The following is a 19,675-nucleotide window of genomic DNA, read 5'->3' on the forward strand; positions in this document are numbered from 1 at the left end:
ACTTGTAATTTGAGCTAAATAATTTCATGTTTCTATGGTGAACATAATTAAATCATGTTGCATCTGCATGAAATTCAGCAACTTAATTTGTTCTAGTTGAGATGACATGATACAATCTAGTAATAGTGGTTAGTTGCCTGGACTCACGAAATTCACAAGATCACATTAGATGTCAAACTGCAGGAAAATTGCTGGAGTTTTAAGAGGCAGACAGCTACACCCACACCACGTGTATGCTATCGCTATTTATTGTGGTTTAACCTGCCAAGGACAAAAACGTACAGAAAATTCTGCATCAAGCCTTGTAATCATAGCTTTCCTAGTTTTGTTAAGCCTGGATTGACAGCTTGGTGGCGTGATGGTTAGTGCTGTTGCCTCACAGCAAGAAGGGCCCGCGTTCAAATCCACAATCTGGCTGGTTTGCAGTGTGTAATTAGAGTTAGGTTAATTGATGATTCCAAATTACCCATGAATATAAGTGCAAATGGTTGTTTGTTTCTATGAAATCATCAACCTGCATATTGGTTCATTAGGCAAGACTAGCAGTAACTGCCTTGATTAACAAAGTAGTTGTTCAAACAACAAGATTTCATTGTGTTTTCCTGAAATTTTTAACTTGTGTAGAATGAATTAAAACAAATTTCACTCTACATACTTAAATAAATCACTTCAAGTCAATGTAAGTATACTACGTTGATCCAACGTAATCTGATTACATCAAACCACCAAATGCCAAATGTATTGGTTTGACATGGTCAAAAATGGGTTATTGTACTTGGTTAAATCACGTGGAAAAAGGTGCCATGATTAAATTGTGTTCATCCAACAACAGATTTTGAGTGCAGGTTATTTATACTGTGCCAAATCACAACAACAGTCGCCTTAAAGCGCTTTACATTGTAAGGTAGACCCTACAATAATACATAAAACAATCATATGACCCCCTTTGACCAAGCACTTGGCAACAGTGGGAAGGAAAAACTCCCTTTCGAATAGTAAGAAACCTCCGGCAGATCATTTGTAACCCTTACTAAAGCTGTGTCTGTACTGTGATGAGCTCTGAAACCTGACTGAAACTCTTCAAATAAGCCATATTATTTAACATAAAGATTAATGATACTTTGGAAGAGATTTGTTATGCGGTCTGTTGATCCAAGTCTGCAGCACAAGTTGAAAGGAAAATTAAAATGAATATCAGATGGGATAATAGTACAGGACTTATAGATCAGCTTTAATGTAAAATATTCATATTCACATTTGGGTCAAAAGATCCAGAGACTGGTTGAAAGAAAATGACCAAAACTAAAGTTTCATCGTAGCTTACCAGCACAAGGAAGGAAACACAGAAAGTTTGCAATCTGTTATTTCAGTATTTTCAAATTATAAAATTGATGGAAAGAATATAGTTTTTGATTTTTTCCCCTGCAATTCTCCTCTCCACACTCCAGTCCATTAGGTGGCAGTAATGGGCTTGTGCCTTCCCACATGGCTAGGTTCAGTGGTTGCACAATGAGAGTGTAAAATATGGAGGACCAGAAGAGCCACGCGCATCGAAATAAAAATTTCTGTGCTTTAATAATGAATTTTAGAATAAATTCTGCAATTGTAAATTCATTTTTGAATTCCAATTTAATAAACTGCATTTCAAAATCCTTTTTCCAATTGCATTTCAAAATCCTTTTTCCAATTGCACTTTAATAAACTGCATTTCAAAATCCTTTTTCCAGTTGCACTTTAATAAACTGCAGTTCAAAATCCTTTTTCCACTTGCAATTTAATAAACTGCAGTTCAAAATCCTTTTTCCACCTGCAATTTAATAAACTGCAGTTCAAAATCCTTTTTCCACCTGCAATTTAATAAACTGCAGTTCAAAATCCTTTTTCCACTTGCAATTTAATAAACTGCAGTTCAAAATCCTTTTCCACTTGCAATTTAATAAACTGCAGTTCAAAATCCTTTTTCCACTTGCAATTTAATAAACTGCAGTTCAAAATCCTTTTTTCCACTTGCAATTTAATAAACTGCAGTTCAAAATCCTTTTTCCACTTGCAATTTAATAAACTGCAGTTCAAAATCCTTTTTTCCACTTGCAATTTAATAAACTGCAGTTCAAAATCCTTTTTTCCACTTGCAATTTAATAAACTGCAGTTCAAAATCCTTTTTTCCACTTGCAATTTAATAAACTGCAGTTCAAAATCCATTTCCCTTTCCTGTTCGCTCTGGGATTAGCTGCTGGATTAGCTGCTGGATTAGCTCTTCGATTAACAACTTGCTGGAGGCTATTCAAATTAGCCACACCGTGGGATGTAAGGAGCTCTCTGATTGGTTGGTCGGACACAGGCTGTCTGCCAGCCTGGATTTTTCTAGCTCAAAGCTTCTCCCTGCTACGAAGCGTGTGTGCTTGTACAAAGGCCGTTCAGCGTCGGGATTTACACTCGGCTCGACACGGATATGTGAAGAATGAAGGGACCCTGCAGCGAAACGGAGAGCCAACCTCTGACTGAGTGCCTGTCTACACAGTCTGACCACCTGTTGAAGGTAAGGTGCTAACATGGCTAACGCTAGCGTCACCGCACGTAGCCCCGTTATTTTAAGATCATCTTAGCTAATGAAAGTTTTACGTCGCAGCTGTACGAGCTCGCTACGTGTTTTATAAGCTGCTGTGCTCTTCACAAATAAAGCTGGAAGCAGCTCAGACTGTTAGAACCAGCACTGAGCCCTGTTACATTTATACGGTGTTAGAGCAATGGCTGCAACCTACAGCCTTTAAACTAGCGATTACAAATGCTGACAGTAAACTCGTCAGTCCAGATGTTACCACATTACTCTGTGGTACTTAGAGTTAAAACAACTGAGACAGGCTGATTAAAATAACAGCTGTCAGTTCTCTCATTCAACATATAAAGACTGGAGATCACACTACTGATTTCAGTTCATTTAATATGTGAGTGCACAGATTCATTCTCAACTGGACATAAATGATGATCAAAGGTTGTATATATGATGAATTCATCAAATCCCAGCCTCTAACACAGTGCGCTGAATCTTAGCTTTGAATGTCCAGTATATTCTAATCAGTGCAATGTAAGCATTCACCGAACCTATAGTATCTACACCTGTGTGGCAAATGTGTGGTAAAGATACAGATAATGAAATTTAATTATTAATACAATATACATCATGAAAAATGAAAGCTGAAATTGATTCAGTTTAGTACTTTTCTCTGTATGCTCTGTGATTATAAAGGCCTTAAATTCTGTGATATATACTGTAAATGATTTTCACAGAGGTCTTAAAGTACTTAAATCACTGCTGATAGTCTGGTTGTTTATATTTTCACATGTTTTTGTGTCTGTAGGGCTGTTTGATGACGATTTGGACTCCTATGGGAGATGAGGACACACCCACATCTGTTCCATACTGCAGCCATTGATGGTGTTACAGCTCTGAGTCAGATTTGGGCCATCAGACGCACACACTGGAAAACCAGCACCTGGACTTCATGCAGGAGAGACGGCCTCAGTGATGTAGGTTCATAAGCGAGTTCAAACATTTCTGGCCTCTTATCACTTAGATTTTGAATGCATTTAAAGCAGGAACTGCACACTAGGGGTGGGTTTTAATAATCGATTCATCGATTAAAATTGCCTGGCTTGGATAACGTGAAATCGATTCATTAAAATCCTGAATCGATTTTTTAATATAAATTTATTTTGCCCGAAACGCCAGAATCTCAGGTGAAACCTCACAAAATTTCAACAACCACCAAACAGCTAAGACAGTAAATGAGAGCAGGTACACGGATTCTGCACAAGGACGTAAACACACAGCGCGGACCCGTGGATCAGAATCAGTGAGATGTCGCCTTTCTCACCCGACGGGCGCTGCAGCTTTAAGCGTCTGCGCGCGTTCCCGCAGACGGCAATCACTTTCTGGCACAACAACTGCACGGACACGGTCGGTGCTGAAAGCCGACAGCTCGCTGATTCTGTTTCGGCGGGTCCGCGCTTTGTGTTCACGCCCTTTTTGCGCTGATTCTAAAGCTGTTAGTTTTATCTCTCTCCAAACAATATTGACTGAACCAACAGCAAAAGAAGATCCAAACTACGCTTCACGTAAACATCGTCATGAATTCCCTCTGACTTTTACTGTTTTGCTTCACCCACGATAAAATCACACTTCATGCACAGCTCTCTCTCTCTCTGTACTGTTTTCTGCATTATTCGCTTGCTTGTTACGCGCAACTCTACTGTTGTTTACAGAGCTGTCGGCCGCTGTTTTTTTGTTTTGTTTTTTTGTTTTACATACTTCTGAAAAGAAAACCTAATTTCTGCCGTTCAATACTGAACAAATTTAAACTTTTTAAAATTATGCAAAACGCTTAGCCGTGTCTCTAATAAAACCGCTGTAACGTCAGAGGTAACGTTCATATGTTGATTAATGGTTTTCTTTCGTTTTTGATGTACTGCAGAATATTTTATAAAATCCCAGGCCAGGAAAACCACCTTCATGTTTTTCTGTATTATCTTCAGCTACTTTGACACAAAGGCATCTGCTGTGACGCTCACACCTTTGATAAAGTCTTGCGTGTGTCAGCTTCCTTTTTATAGATACAAAAATATGTCAATGAAATCTGAATTATAATATTTCTGACTGTCAAAATTTCCCAGATTCAAATCGAATTGAATCGAATCGTGGATCGAATCGATTTGGGACCTTGTGAATCGGAAATGAATCGATTCTAGAAATCAGTGACGATACCCAGCCCTACTGCACACCTAGCTGTCAAAAGTTTGGCAGCATGAGTGCTGTAAAGTTTTGTAGGGTCCTTGTTAAAAATTCCACAAGCACCACACCACATTTGTCATATACAGTTCCATTTTGTACAGGACATTTTTGAAATTATATCTATATAGATATTATATATCCTAGTTATCCACTTGTCAGTATTTTTTGAGTAAATGGATGTCACTGATAAATCAGTGGTGATTCACCTGCAAATGTTTTTAACAAACTTTGTTTTTTGTAGAATTCATCAGCAGCTGTGGAGAGATGCATTTGAATATCTTCTGGTTCCACTTTTCCTTACCTGGAAGCTGAGTATTGCTGATTTCTGACAAGGACACAAACCTCAGTGCTTATCATGGGTGTTACATCCTCTGTGCAGCAATTCCAGAGAAAACAAGAGAGCAACGACCACTCATTAAGACCAGCCAGAAATCTGTCCCTTTCTGGCAGCTGTGGAAACTTCCATTAAGAAAGTTTGCATTCTTAGAACAATGCTGGATCATGTGTGATGTGTCATCATATGAGGATATTACATTTTGCCTTAATTCTGCTCAATTAAGTGTTTTGATCGTTGATCCAGTATGGCAGCTTTGTGTTGTGCTGCAAGTTAAAACCCATTGTCCTCATGAGCACAGCATCTAACAACTCTCCTTAAAAAAAGTCGATTGACTTTAACTGGACACAATGGTTTCCAGTGGGAGATACATTCATCACTCATCCGTGACACTGGAGAAGTCACCTGGATGAGTGATAAAACAATTTTCCATGGAAAATCCAGAGGAACTAAACTTTGTTGTTGTTTCTTTGGGCTCAATTTTGCCTGAGGCTGAAATTGAGCCCAAAATGTTTTCTTCTTTCAGAAGAATGTTTTCTTCTTTCAGAAGAAAACATTTTGCCAATAATCAGATAAAAAGATTGTTGAACCAGGTGGTATTCTCTGGAGTTTAAGACCAAAACTGAACTCCGTGAATTGACATTAGACTGGAAATTCATAAGATGAATAGAAATACTGCTGAAGCTGAATGATATGTGTGTGTATGTATGTGTGTGTGATCTTTGTTTTCTCCAATTCACCAGGTCTGTAAAGTTCAGTATGACTGTGGTACATGATACAAAAGAATAAATACAGAAGAATAACAACTTTATGTGAATAACTTTACTCTTCTTAAAAATAACTCATAAAACAAGTAAAAGTACAAATGTGTACAAGTTAGAGACTTCCTCAGTAAGTTTACACTCTTTTGGAGTGATTTTAATTGTGTGTTAAAGAAGAAAGAGATTAGAGGTAAAGTAGAGGATGCAGAGTCCATCACTGAGGCCGTCTCTCCTGCATGAAGTCCAGGTGCTGGTTTTCCAGTGTGTGCGTCTGATGGCCCAAATCTGACTCAGAGCTGTAACACCATCAATGGCTGCAGTATGGAACAGATGTGGGTGTGTCCTCATCTCCCATAGGAGTCCAAATCGTCATCAAACAGCCCTACAGACACAAAAACATGTGAAAATATAAACAACCAGACTATCAGCAGTGATTTAAGTACTTTAAGACCTCTGTGAAAATCATTTACAGTATATATCACAGAATTTAAGGCCTTTATAATCACAGAGCATACAGAGAAAAGTACTAAACTGAATCAATTTCAGCTTTCATTTTTCATGATGTATATTGTATTAATAATTAAATTTCATTATCTGTATCTTTACCACACATTTGCCACACAGGTGTAGATACTATAGGTTCGGTGAATGCTTACATTGCACTGATTAGAATATACTGGACATTCAAAGCTAAGATTCAGCGCACTGTGTTAGAGGCTGGGATTTGATGAATTCATCATATATACAACCTTTGATCATCATTTATGTCCAGTTGAGAATGAATCTGTGCACTCACATATTAAATGAACTGAAATCAGTAGTGTGATCTCCAGTCTTTATATGTTGAATGAGAGAACTGACAGCTGTTATTTTAATCAGCCTGTCTCAGTTGTTTTAACTCTAAGTACCACAGAGTAATGTGGTAACATCTGGACTGACGAGTTTACTGTCAGCATTTGTAATCGCTAGTTTAAAGGCTGTAGGTTGCAGCCATTGCTCTAACACCGTATAAATGTAACAGGGCTCAGTGCTGGTTCTAACAGTCTGAGCTGCTTCCAGCTTTATTTGTGAAGAGCACAGCAGCTTATAAAACACGTAGCGAGCTCGTACAGCTGCGACGTAAAACTTTCATTAGCTAAGATGATCTTAAAATAACGGGGCTACGTGCGGTGACGCTAGCGTTAGCCATGTTAGCACCTTACCTTCAACAGGTGGTCAGACTGTGTAGACAGGCACTCAGTCAGAGGTTGGCTCTCCGTTTCGCTGCAGGGTCCCTTCATTCTTCACATATCCGTGTCGAGCCGAGTGTAAATCCCGACGCTGAACGGCCTTTGTACAAGCACACACGCTTCGTAGCAGGGAGAAGCTTTGAGCTAGAAAAATCCAGGCTGGCAGACAGCCTGTGTCCGACCAACCAATCAGAGAGCTCCTTACATCCCACGGTGTGGCTAATTTGAATAGCCTCCAGCAAGTTGTTAATCGAAGAGCTAATCCAGCAGCTAATCCAGCAGCTAATCCAGCAGCTAATCCCAGAGCGAACAGGAAAGGGAAATGGATTTTGAACTGCAGTTTATTAAATTGCAAGTGGAAAAAAGGATTTTGAACTGCAGTTTATTAAATTGCAAGTGGAAAAAAGGATTTTGAACTGCAGTTTATTAAATTGCAAGTGGAAAAAAGGATTTTGAACTGCAGTTTATTAAATTGCAAGTGGAAAAAAGGATTTTGAACTGCAGTTTATTAAATTGCAAGTGGAAAAAAGGATTTTGAACTGCAGTTTATTAAATTGCAAGTGGAAAAAGGATTTTGAACTGCAGTTTATTAAATTGCAAGTGGAAAAGGATTTTGAACTGCAGTTTATTAAATTGCAAGTGGAAAAAGGATTTTGAACTGCAGTTTATTAAATTGCAGGTGGAAAAAGGATTTTGAACTGCAGTTTATTAAATTGCAGGTGGAAAAAGGATTTTGAACTGCAGTTTATTAAATTGCAAGTGGAAAAAGGATTTTGAACTGCAGTTTATTAAATTGCAACTGGAAAAAGGATTTTGAAATGCAGTTTATTAAAGTGCAATTGGAAAAAGGATTTTGAAATGCAATTGGAAAAGGGATTTTGAAATGCAGTTTATTAAATTGGAATTCAAAAATGAATTTACAATTGCAGAATTTATTCTAAAATTCATTATTAAAGCACAGAAATTTTTATTTCGATGCGCGTGGCTCTTCTGGTCCTCCATAGTAAAAGGCAGAAAGTCAGAAGAGCGCTGAGATTTAAAAGGCTGATTAGCTCACAGAAGGCTGGCACGAAGATGATTGCACTGGAGTAATGATGTCAGTACTGGCAGATGATGGTTTATGACTAAACCATCATCTGTGCCCAAATAATTGGTCACATATGTGCACGTTAAATTTCACTGGTAAATGTGAACCACCTGCTAATGGTTCAGAACAGTATATATTTTCTCAAATGTTTGCTTTCTGCCATTTTTTGTCCTGTATTTGACTTTTCAGACATCTAACAGCAGCATGTTTATGAGGAGAAGGTTTTCACAGACCAGCAGGTTTTTAACCAGGAGAGGAACTCCAGTCTGGACCAGGATGGCCCAGAGCCTCCACAGATTAAAGAGTAACAGGAGGAACTTTGCAGAAGTCATGAGGGGGAGCAGGTTGGACTGAAGCAGGAGACTGACACCTTTACGGAGATTCCTCCTTATGAGGAAAATGACCACAGCTCTCCTGAAGCAGAGAGCCAAGCTCATAAAGAAAGCCAGCATGTTGACTCGGGAGAAATAATTAGAAATGCAAAACCAAAGAAAAGGAGCCTTAACAGAAAGAAAAATCTCAGCCCAACTTTTCCAGTGGTACAAACAACAGGCAGGTGCCAGGTTTGTCCCAATAGGAGTGATTCAAAGACTAGGAAGACCTGTGCACAATGCAAGAGATATATCTGCAAGGAGCATGCACACGCTTTCTGCACATCGTGTGTACAGTAGTGCAGACAAAACACTAGACTGTTGGACAAGAACTTTTCCATGTTCTGACTATTTCACTGATGTTTTCATTATTTTCAGTTTCACAAATCGTTAAATTTCACCCCAAATATGTAAAAAATATCATAAACACACACACAAAAACCCTCAAACAAAACAAAAACTCTTCAACTCTGCCATTGCCAGTCCCAAGCCCGGATAAGAAAAGAGGAGGGGTGAGTAAAACTAGAGCAAAAGGTCTAGGGTCACAAAAGTCAACAGGATTCATTCTAATGGGCATGGGTGTGCACCCAAAATTAGAAAAAAAATGGGATGAAGGATTTTCAAGACACACTAAATCTAAAACTGAAAGTTTGACCTGATGGTGGAGCTACTGAAAAGGTCATGCCATCACTGAAAACCAATAGGGTTCATCCACTTCTGATCATTAATGTTTTAAATAATTTTGAAAAGATTTGAATGCAAACTTTACAAGATACATTTATTCTAAATTAAAAGTTTGGCCTGATGGTGGCGCTAGAGTTTCATTATCAAGGGGCTATTTATTTGTTCAATAAGTAACCAAAGTGTGGTCAACAATTGTATGTGAACCATTGTCTATGTTAGTAATATTTGAGGAGAATATGAGGGTTAGAACTGCCTTAATATTGAGACCTCACCACCATCTAGTGACAGTATGGAGGAATCATCATATTTGTGGTGACTGTTGAGTAACTATGTCGAGCGCAATATCTGTAAAGCTAGCTCTCATTCCTTCTAAGTCCCTGTTAGTACGTTAACTAATAATTGATCAACAAATTGATTTAATCTGCCTGACAGAAACCTGGTTACAGCAGGATGATTATGTTAGTTTAAACGAATCAACACTAATTGTCAGAATCCTCAAAGCACAGGCCGAGGGTGCAGTGTGGCAGCAATTTTCCACACTAGATTAATAAACCAAAATCAAAGCCCAAGACTGAGTTTGAATTCATTTGAAAGCCAGATGCTTAGCCTTGTCCACCCCAGCTGGTAAACTCAAAAACCAGTCTTATTTGTTATCCTCTATCGTCCAACTGGACTGTACTCAGAGTTTCTGTCTGATTTCTCAGACTTTTTGTCTGATTTAGTGCTCAGCTCAGATAAACTCATTATTGTGGGTGATTTTTTTAACATCCATGTAGATGCTAAAAATGACAGACTCAAAAAGGCATTTGATGTCTTATCTTTTTGGATTTATTTATTGTTAATTAAATCAAACAGTGTGTGGTTTAGTAAAATAAAAAGTTAAAGCTATTGTAAGGAAATGTGTTAATATAAAAGCACTTTCTCTTTGAGTTTGACGGCAGGCATTATTAAAGTTCAGTGAACCACTTTTGAAAACACGCCCCCTTACAGAGCGACAGGAGGAGGGTGAATGGAATGCAGTTGCATAAAAGGCAGTTTGTGTCCACAAACGAGAACTGTCTAAAGCCCAGCACTTCAAAACAACTAGCAGCAAGCTGTTAAAAATGGAAGCTTTCATAAAGATTATTTTAAGTTGTATATTTGTTGCTTTCCTGGCCATCAGATGGACCAACAATTTTGATGCAGGTAAAGTACAATTATGTTTATTGTTACTGAGAGCAAGTATTAATCTGTATTTATCTGTAAACTTTGGTTCAATGACCTTAAGAGCAATACTGCTGATAAAAGACAGGTGGTATTAGAGCTACAGGTTGCAACAGGCAGGGATGTTGTTTATGAAATGAATGGCGTGAAAACAGTGTATAAAAGCATTTTAATGGGGTCTGCATATGACATTTACTTAGGTTAGAAGTTAAAGTTAAGAGATTCATACGAGGTAAAAGATCATTGCACTGTAGTTAATGTTTGAGTGATTGAAACAGTTGTGTGGACAATAAAAACGTGCAGTGCCTTCCAAAACTGAAGTAGTTATCTTTTAACTCATGACCTTGCTTTTGAATTTGATTGAGGCTTAAAAGTAATCTCTAATAAACATCTTTACATTGACGTGTGCATCAATTAAGCAGATAACAGGTCTGAAGTGAAGTTCAAGTGTTGAACTTGCATTCAAATGGTTCACAGGAATTAACATGAATCTAAGACTGCTGATAGACAGAGCAGGAGGAATTCTGAAGTGTAAGTCAGTCAGTTGTCAGATTCAGTTAAATGCTGCAAAATTGATGGCACAGAACTTCCCATTACAGATGAGTAATGATCCAAACACACAGCAAAAGCAAGTAAAGTGAATGAATTTGTGAATTATATATTCCTGTATTCTTCTCGTCACCTACTCCTGGATATTATAGTTTACATTTTCCATATCAAATGTTTGCCATACAGTCAGGACTGTGAAACTTAAGCTCATCTGAATGAAACATGTAAAGTTATTACACATAATAAGTGAACACATATAACATAATTTCTGATTTGCATAGACCACAAATATCTCTTTGACGAGGATAGTAAAGGTTTATTGTTTTTAGGATATTTTATGAATATTTAACCACTTTAAAATGCAAATGAAATCAGAGTGGAATGATTTGCAAATCCCTAAAACCATATTTTATTCACAATAGAACATGGAGAACTTACAAAAGCCAGGAGAATTCACAATTTTAAGAACAATATTAGCTCATCTTGAACTTGATGGAAGCCATATGTCTCAAAAATGTTGGGACCGGGGTAACGAAAGACTAGAAGTGTAAGTGGTACTAAAAGAAAAAGCTGGAGGAAAATATTTCAGTTAATTAGGTTCATTAACTACAAGAATGTGTATAAAAAGAGCGTCTTAGAGAGGCAGAGTGTCTTAGAAACAAAGATGTGCAGAGGTTGGACAAACTGTGAAATAATTTCTTCAAAGTAAAATAGCAAAAACTTGAAATATCCTATCACCGACATTATATAATGTCATCAAAAGATTCCAGGAATATGGAAAAGTTTCTGCATGCAAGAGATCAGGCGTCTCTGCAGCATTGCATTCTGATTCTGTTTGATTGTCACGGTTATATTTGTATATATTAAAATAATAATAATAATTCCACACTCGCCCTGCAAGATCAGTGTTTTTTAAATAGTATGTTTTCTCACTTTAAACATTTGATATGTTTTCTGTGTTCTATATAAATAGAATATGGGTTTATGAGATTTGCAAATCTGTTTCTACAGGCAATGAATTTGAATTGATCTGATTTGTGTCAGTGAACTGTTGGTTATGCCCTTGCACATGCCATGTACTCCATTCAACAATTACAACACTTTGCATCTAGCCAGTTTACGACCTACCACACCTTGTATATCACTCTGACATTTTAAACAGGCATATTTCACAAATGGACAATAGCATTTAATTTGTTTCCATCTGTAGACATTTGCAGATATACTGATATCTGATATTCTCAAACTTCAGCTCTGTATATTTCTTCTTTTTGTTAATGTGTGGATGGAAACAAGATTTTAACTATCATCAAGCATGAGGGGTGAACACATAAAAAACTGGATGTCAATGACATTAAAAGATAAGATAAGATCTCAGAATCACTAAAAAAACAAAAACTGTTTCTTGGACAAAGAGAAGAAAAGGCAGATTATTGATTAAGCACAGTATATGACTGTTTTACCACCCCATACATTACTGTCAAGGCCAAAACTTTTCCAAATGTCGTTCAACCTGAAAGTTTCAGGTTGTGTGGTGTAAGGGTTCCAAATGCAATACTTGGGCAGGCAAAAATAACAAAGTGCAATCCTTTTATTTGGTTGGTTGCTAAAAGTCAAAACATAGAGAGAGCTAAAGGATGAGGCATTACAAAAAAAAAAAGAAAAGAGAAAAGAAATACAACAAGGTAAGCACACAGGAGCAAAACTGGCTCAACAGCAGAGAACCACAACAGCCTCTTCAACAAAGACTAAGGGCAAGGCAAGACTGTATATACTCTGACTGACTGGGGATGGAGACCAGGTTGGCAACGAGAAGTGAACCTAATCAATACAGGTGAACAGAGTGGAACACAGAGAGCGAATACAAATACAAAACAGAATCTAAAAGTCAACAATATTACTAAAAAACACAAATTCAGCACAAACCCGAGACCATAACACCAACAGCATATGAGCACACAGTTTTGTCTCTTATTATATTTTATTTATATAGTGACAATTAACAGCAAGGATTGTTTCAAGGTCATTGAACACATTTCCATTATCGCTATTAAATGCTTCACTTACACCTTTACCATGTTTTGTGTATTAGTATAATGACATACAATTAGTATAGTATATGATTTTGCTCCAGAATCTCTCAGAGGTGCCAAGGTATTGGTGACTGGGTCCAGTAAAGGCATCGGCGAACAAATGGCATATCATTATGCCCGCTTTGGAGCAAAGATTGTTATTACAGCAAGAAGCAAGGACACGTTACAGAAGGTTAGTTAATATGTAAACTACTCAAATTCTACTAAGATGCTGTCATTTAGTTCTAGTGTTTATGTAAGTCATGTCAAGGATGATATTTTAGAAATCAAGCAGCTCAGAAGGCAGTAGGTACATGAGGATATTCTTTAGTTCTTTGGAGTAGCAGTTTTAGCTATATGACTAATGCCATTCTTATTGATTGTGACTAACAGGTAGTAGAAAAGTGTCTGAGTTTGGGAGCCCAGGAGGCTTTTTATATAGCAGCAGACATGTCCAATGAGTCTGACCTTGATCGAGTGGTAGATTTTGCCTTGAAGAAGCTGGGAGGTTTGGATTATCTGGTTCTCAATCACATCGGCTCGACCCGTATCGCCATGTGGGATGGGGACGTAGAACATGCCAAGTGGCTGATGAAGGTAACGGAGCATTTTGATGCTCTATCAGAAACATAAAATGAAAGGAATGCCCTCATTCATGAATGTTTGTTTGTGTACAAAGATCAATTTCTTCAGCTATATTCAGATGGCCTGGAAAGCTTTGCCCTCCCTAGAGAAAAATAAAGGATCGCTGGTGATTGTTTCCTCACTTGCAGGTAGGTTTGTTTTTATAGTTCAACCAAAGCACAAAAACAGTCACCTTAAGCCACTTTACATTGTAAAGTAAAGACCATGCAATAATACGGAGAAAATCAAAACAATCATATGAAGTCATATGAGGAAGCACTTGGGAACATTGGGAAGGAGAAACTCCTTTTCAACAGGAAGAAACCTCTTAGAGGCCCATGGAGCTATACTGTGCTATATTACACTTTATTTACAATACTTGCTATTGTTTTTATTCACCAATTACAATTTACTTAATTGCTTTAATTTTAAAGGCAAATTCTACCTCTACTAATAAAAAAATAGTAGTAATATAATTTTTTTCATGAACGTGATATGTACAGTATGATAAATTTCTTTGTTAATCACTTTTACATAATAATTTAAAAGATGCTTCCCAAGTAGGAGAACAACAAAACAGCTTAGCATTAAAGTGACTGCTCAGTTTTTATCAGCTATCAACAACAGAATGAGCCAAGATGAATTTCAAATTTTAATTAATTTAGCCACATTAGTGATATTTATCACCTTAGCCATCATGTGTTTTTGCCTAATGTCCTGTAGTGGACCATCCAGTTTTCCTGACACATTCCCTGAGGGGATCCGGTGTAAAGAAAGAAAAAGCTGCCTAGTCAAGCATGCAGAGCGACCTGCTGTGGTGACTCCTTGGTTATCGAACCACATAAGAGAGCAACCAAAAGTAGCTCCAAGAATCGATTAGCAGAGGGAAGTCGAGACATGTTACGTTTGAAAACTCTAGAAAAGCCCTAACAGCTGTTGATGCTTCACAGGTAAAATGCCCAGTCCCTTAACAGCTCCATACGTCTCAACAAAAAGTGCCTTGAATGGGTTCTTTGGGTCTCTTCGTCATGAGTTGGCTATGAAGAAGAGCAATGTGTCAATCTCTGTGTGCACACTGGGGCTCATTGATACCGAAACAGCTATGAGCAAAGTCAAGTTAGTATGCATAAAAAAATTTGCCGTCAAATCATTTATGCTGTTTACATGAGTTAATTGCAAGAATTTTTGCGTCCTAGGGGAAAGGTTAACATGCCAGCCTACCCCGCCACAGAGGCCGCGCTGAACATCATCATCACGGGAGCTACGAGACAGCCAGAGCTTTTCTACCCCTGGTTCACATACATTTGGACTCTCACCAAAGATTGGATTCCTTCTTTTACAGACTATGTGGTCCAGCGCTCCTACAACTACAGCCCATGAAGAACATTTATCTGAAGCACAATTATACACCTCTTTAATTAAAAACACAGAAATTTGGCTTGGATGTTGGCTTACAGCTTTAACATTGATTTTTTTTAATGTTGATGTACACACTGGGCAGGATTATACCATGGACAGCTCGTCTGTAGCCGGTATATGTCACTTACATTCCTTTGAATCTTAGCCTTCATATTTTAATACACCCAGTTTTATGGCATAATCTTTGACTTTTCCAGTTTCCACTTTTCTCCCCTTGCTTTTGAGAGCAGTCCAGTTATGAAATGTCTATGGGGAAAAACGCTTACGGCTTGAAATTGTTTCATTTTCGCCTCCCTCAAAGAGATTAGCTCCTATCTGCATAGCACAGCCACCGCTGTCCAGCCGTTACTGCACCACTAAGTGAAAATTCAGAAAGAAGACACCTGATTTACTACAAATAAGACAACTCTCTCTGTCTCTCTCACACACTTCTTTCATGATTTTCAGCCATGAATGGTATATTAAAGTTTCACATTTCTGCTATTCACTAATAAAAGATGAAAAGCAATAAACATATTCTTTCTTCTCATACTTCAAATTCAGATTTTATTTGTCTCACACACACAACCATACACAGTATGACATGAGGTGAAATGCTTATTGCTGTGCAATGCCCGACCATTAAATGACAGTAAGAATTGACAGTAAGATTTACAGATGTACAGATTACTACAAAAATGTACAGATTTTAACTTAGAAATTTACAGTAAAAATGTGCAAATAGCAGTTTACGTAAGAAATTATTAATAAAAAGAAATGATAAATTATAAGAAGTGTGCAAAAAGAAAAACCAGAGTGCGTGTGGTGATGTGATGTTTGTGAGAGAGTCCAGTCCTACACCTGATTCAGTGCTCCTCCTCTTTCTCTCCGTTTTGGCCTTAAGGGAGCGGAAGCACTTCTTATTAATTCAAGGTTTGTTTGTTTTTTTAAAAATTACTCTACATTATTTATTTGACAGGACAAAAGGGAAATGAAAGCAAGTGACAACAAACAATATAAATAATCTTAAGTCTTTGTTTTCCCTGCTGAATCCTAAAATACAGTAATATAGCTGAGTGGATATGTGAAGTGTAGGAATGGATCTAAGCCCAAAATACACACACACACACACACACACACACACACACACACACACACACACACACACACAAAGAAAGATAAAAGGAGATATAATTCACATGAAAGCAAAGATAAGTGAAAAATAAAACCATTTTGCATTAAAGAAGTGAAATATTTGTTCTACTTCATCTTAAAGGTAATAAAAAGGTTAAGGAAAACCTGATCAGTACTTTGAATGTCCACATGAGGGCAGTAGTGCCAAACCGTTGACATGTCTTAGCTCCAAGCACATTCCCTGTTAAAAAAAAAACAACCCTAAAAATCAGAGCAACATTTATTTGATGGCAATGAAACAAATCAATGGCAAATATTTTATTTTTAATAGACTTGTGTTGAATTTGAATTTCGTGATTTTTAAGCCCCCATCAACATATCAATAGTGATCCTCTGTGTTCCAAACCCTGGATTGTCCTCCTTCTCCTTTCTTTTCCATTTCATTTAGTTTCATCTTCCCAAAGCTGGCCACAGTAGGTGCAGACTTCCTATAGAGCAGGACTTTCTCAGTGGCTTCCTTTGTGCCTTTGTTCATCATCCCCAAAGGCACCACAGGCTTCCTGTGAAGCTGTTGGTTCAATCCATCCTGGTGGTCTTTCTCTATTGTAACACAACCTAGAAGTTGTCCCCTGCTGTCAAAGCGGTTTTCTACTGTATACCAGGAGTGAGCCGTCCTTGTCACAAAAAAGACTCACTAAAAGTAGTTTGAAAAGTTGAGAAACAAACTGTTCCTTTTGAATATATTTACATGAAATTCTCAAGGAAGAATAAGACGTCCTTGATATATAATAAAGGAGTTTTCACAGTTCACTTGCACTCTGCAGTTTTCTGTGACTGATATGACTGATGACAAGAAGTCATTGGAATACATGTTCTCTTTGTCCTTATCTCGACACTGCTGGTGATTGGAGAGGATTTTGGAAATGGTTTAATCTCCCTACAGATAGCACGGAAAGAGAAAAATCTTTCCGTTCCTCTCCCTCCTTCTGTCTTCTCTTCTGTCACACATGCACGCACAATGGTGGGGCCTCCTGGAGAGGGGAGCAGGCATGGCCTGGGAGAACAGCCAGAAACACCTGCAACAGATTAGTGCTCCTAATGCCGGGTAATAAATCCTCTCACCCTTCTCCAGCATCTCTATCTGCGCTGTGCATGGCTCTTACATGCTGAGGAGCATCCTCCCACAACAGTGACAGCAGAATACACACAGAAGATAAAGTAAACACTAAATCCTTAAAACATCCACTATTTTATTTACGTTTCTTTCCATTATTATCCACTTCTGTAAATGCTACAGTTATATTTCTTCTGTATCATCAAGGGGTTTTTTCCTAGTCAAAGCTGTAAATAAAGATCAAACATTTTCATTGTGACCGCAAACAGCCAAGGCCGGGAATAAAGTAGATCCTCTCTGCTTTACTGACTGCACATAAAAGTTGGAAGGTAGCCGACTGATCAGCCAATCAGACTCCTACTTACTGAGGCCTGTAGTGTAGTTTGAATCCAGCTTTTTCCCAGTGATTCAGCATGATTTAATCTCTGTATCTACAGACAGACTTTAGGTGTGCTACAGTAGTAAAATCAATTAAATGGAAAATAAGTCTATTACCTTTTTGCACATATCATATAGTGTGTCCTCAGTTTTACATTTGCACACAAAGTTTGCTGATGCAGCAGACATGTCATGTTTCAGACCATAAATAGTCACCTATCCATGAAAATAATCTGATGCACCAGTCCCAGTTTATAACTCTTTCTTGTCCTGCTTCTTTGAGCACAAAGGTACTACTCCACAAATTCTGTCCGGCTCCATCCATCATTTCGTCGAGCTCAACAGAAAATGGGGCCTTGGCGTGCTGTGCATGTGTGCTGGCTTGTGTATATTGCCTTCGTGCTTGACATTAATCATGGGCACTGCTGCAGTGAAAATAACTGACCAAATGCTGAGAATGGGAAATAGGTGTCTCATGATAAGGTACTGTTAATATCTATGCAGGGTCAAAGGTAACACACAGATCTATACTATGTATACTATGCACTATGACAGGAACGCAGCAGTAGTAGCTAGTAGCTGTCTGCTTGGCTTCCTCTCGTCTAAATCCAGTCACTGGATGGTTTACTGTGAGGTCCTTCTCAGAGTCTAGTATTTGATTTGTCCATTACTAAGATGGGGCTTGTTAATGACAACAACAGCAACAACAAACAAATTATTAGACAATGCAAACATCATGCTTCAAAATCTGAGATCCAGAAACCAAATGAAACAGTTTATGATAATAGCAATGGGTTATTAAAGCAATGGTTCAACATTTTCATTACAATGCCAGTGTGAAACTGAAAGAGTTCCTTTTTCTTCTATAAGTTATCTCAGAAATATAAACAGCTTTAAAGCTGTAGAGTGTGAGTGTAAGGTCAAATCTGAAATTTGTGTGAATTCTGAGCCGCTTGCAAGAATTTCAGGTACCAGCACGGTAGTGCAAAACAAACACCATAAATATTCTCATTTTTTCTTTCATGTAAGTGTTAGATTTTATATATTCCATGCATTTATTTATTTTTTTTAGCTGTGTGAGATGATTTGTTTTGAAAAGAATGTTCATCTTCCCGAACACCGAGCTCGTTCCTGACCTCTGAAAAGTTTTCACAAAACATTAAGCTATGATAACAAAAGGAGAGCGTGAGCGAGCGAGACGGGGGAGGACAGGGCAACGAGATGAGAACCTATGAAAGGGAGCGCCAGTGTGAATATAAACTGTGGGTGTGTGCGAGGTGGCTGAGGTGGCCCTGTGACCCCTGACCTCTTCCCCAGGTCCATTCAGAGCAGCACAATGGTTGACACCTGTGTCTTTTCAGTACTGGTTCTATTATTATTTACATCAGTTGGGAGAGAGACAGAAAGAGGCCAGAGGTGCTGTGAAGCCGAGTGCAACAGCCTCATGCCAACAAAACCCCCCTCTTCTGCCCCGAACTTTTTCAAACACAGGTGCCTTCCTATCGTTCCTTCTGTATTTGTGTGTATGTGTGTGTGTGTGTGTGTGTGTGTGTGCCAGTCTGTTCCTGTCTAATTATTTCAGATAACACCAAACACATTGGCGGAAGGAACGGATCCACAAAGAGGACAGACAGGGTGTTTTCACATCCTGTACCAAATGGTCTAACATTGTTCTATCCCTGCTGTCCTCTATCATCATTAACATCCAGGGCATCAGATGGAAGTTTGCGGAAGAAAGCTGAGAGTCTTCTTGCTCGCAAGGAGAAAAATACGATTTTAACTCTTAAAAATAAAGTCGAGGATCTCACGTTTGCTTCTTTGGCATCTGTGGAGGCGGGAAAAAAAAGATGAAGAAGAAGAAACGAGATGAGTGAAAATAAGAATAAACAAGCCCAAATTTTCCCAGACAAATTTAAGAAATGACATAATTCCATGTTATTTTTTTTC

At 38.1% G+C, this 19,675-nt stretch overlaps 1 protein-coding gene across 2 annotated transcripts; it reads left to right on the forward strand.

The window, feature by feature from the left end:
* The first annotated feature begins 10,277 nt into the window (after window positions 1–10,277).
* On the forward strand, window positions 10,278–15,652 carry LOC100710599 (hydroxysteroid 11-beta-dehydrogenase 1-like protein). Of its 2 annotated transcripts, none has more exons than XM_025902873.1 (6): window positions 10,278–10,441; window positions 13,125–13,273; window positions 13,474–13,677; window positions 13,760–13,853; window positions 14,655–14,820; window positions 14,901–15,652. In XM_025902873.1, the coding sequence occupies exons 1-6, from the start codon at window positions 10,360–10,362 to the stop codon at window positions 15,082–15,084; spliced, it is 879 nt and encodes a 292-aa protein (XP_025758658.1). In that variant the 5' UTR covers window positions 10,278–10,359; the 3' UTR covers window positions 15,085–15,652. The 2 variants fall into 2 exon arrangements, with proteins under 2 accessions (XP_025758658.1, XP_003451366.1); XM_003451318.4 differs by having other exon boundaries at window positions 10,280–10,441; window positions 13,143–13,273.
* Window positions 15,653–19,675: the final 4,023 nt, after the last annotated feature.

Source organism: Oreochromis niloticus, linkage group LG23 (assembly GCF_001858045.2).
Source record: "Oreochromis niloticus isolate F11D_XX linkage group LG23, O_niloticus_UMD_NMBU, whole genome shotgun sequence".
Taxonomy (NCBI): domain Eukaryota; kingdom Metazoa; phylum Chordata; class Actinopteri; order Cichliformes; family Cichlidae; genus Oreochromis; species Oreochromis niloticus.

What these genes read in the sequence shown, in the direction of transcription:
- LOC100710599 (XM_025902873.1), top strand. Translation starts at nt 10,360, where the DNA reads ATGGAAGCTTTCATAAAGATTATTTTAAGTTGTATATTTGTTGCTTTC. An exon ending in GACCAACAATTTTGATGCAG is followed by an intron (nt 10,442 to 13,124) that starts GTAAAGTACAAT and finishes CAATTAGTATAG; the next exon opens with TATATGATTTTGCTCCAGAA. An exon ending in ACAGCTATGAGCAAAGTCAA is followed by an intron (nt 14,821 to 14,900) that starts GTTAGTATGCAT and finishes TTTGCGTCCTAG; the next exon opens with GGGAAAGGTTAACATGCCAG.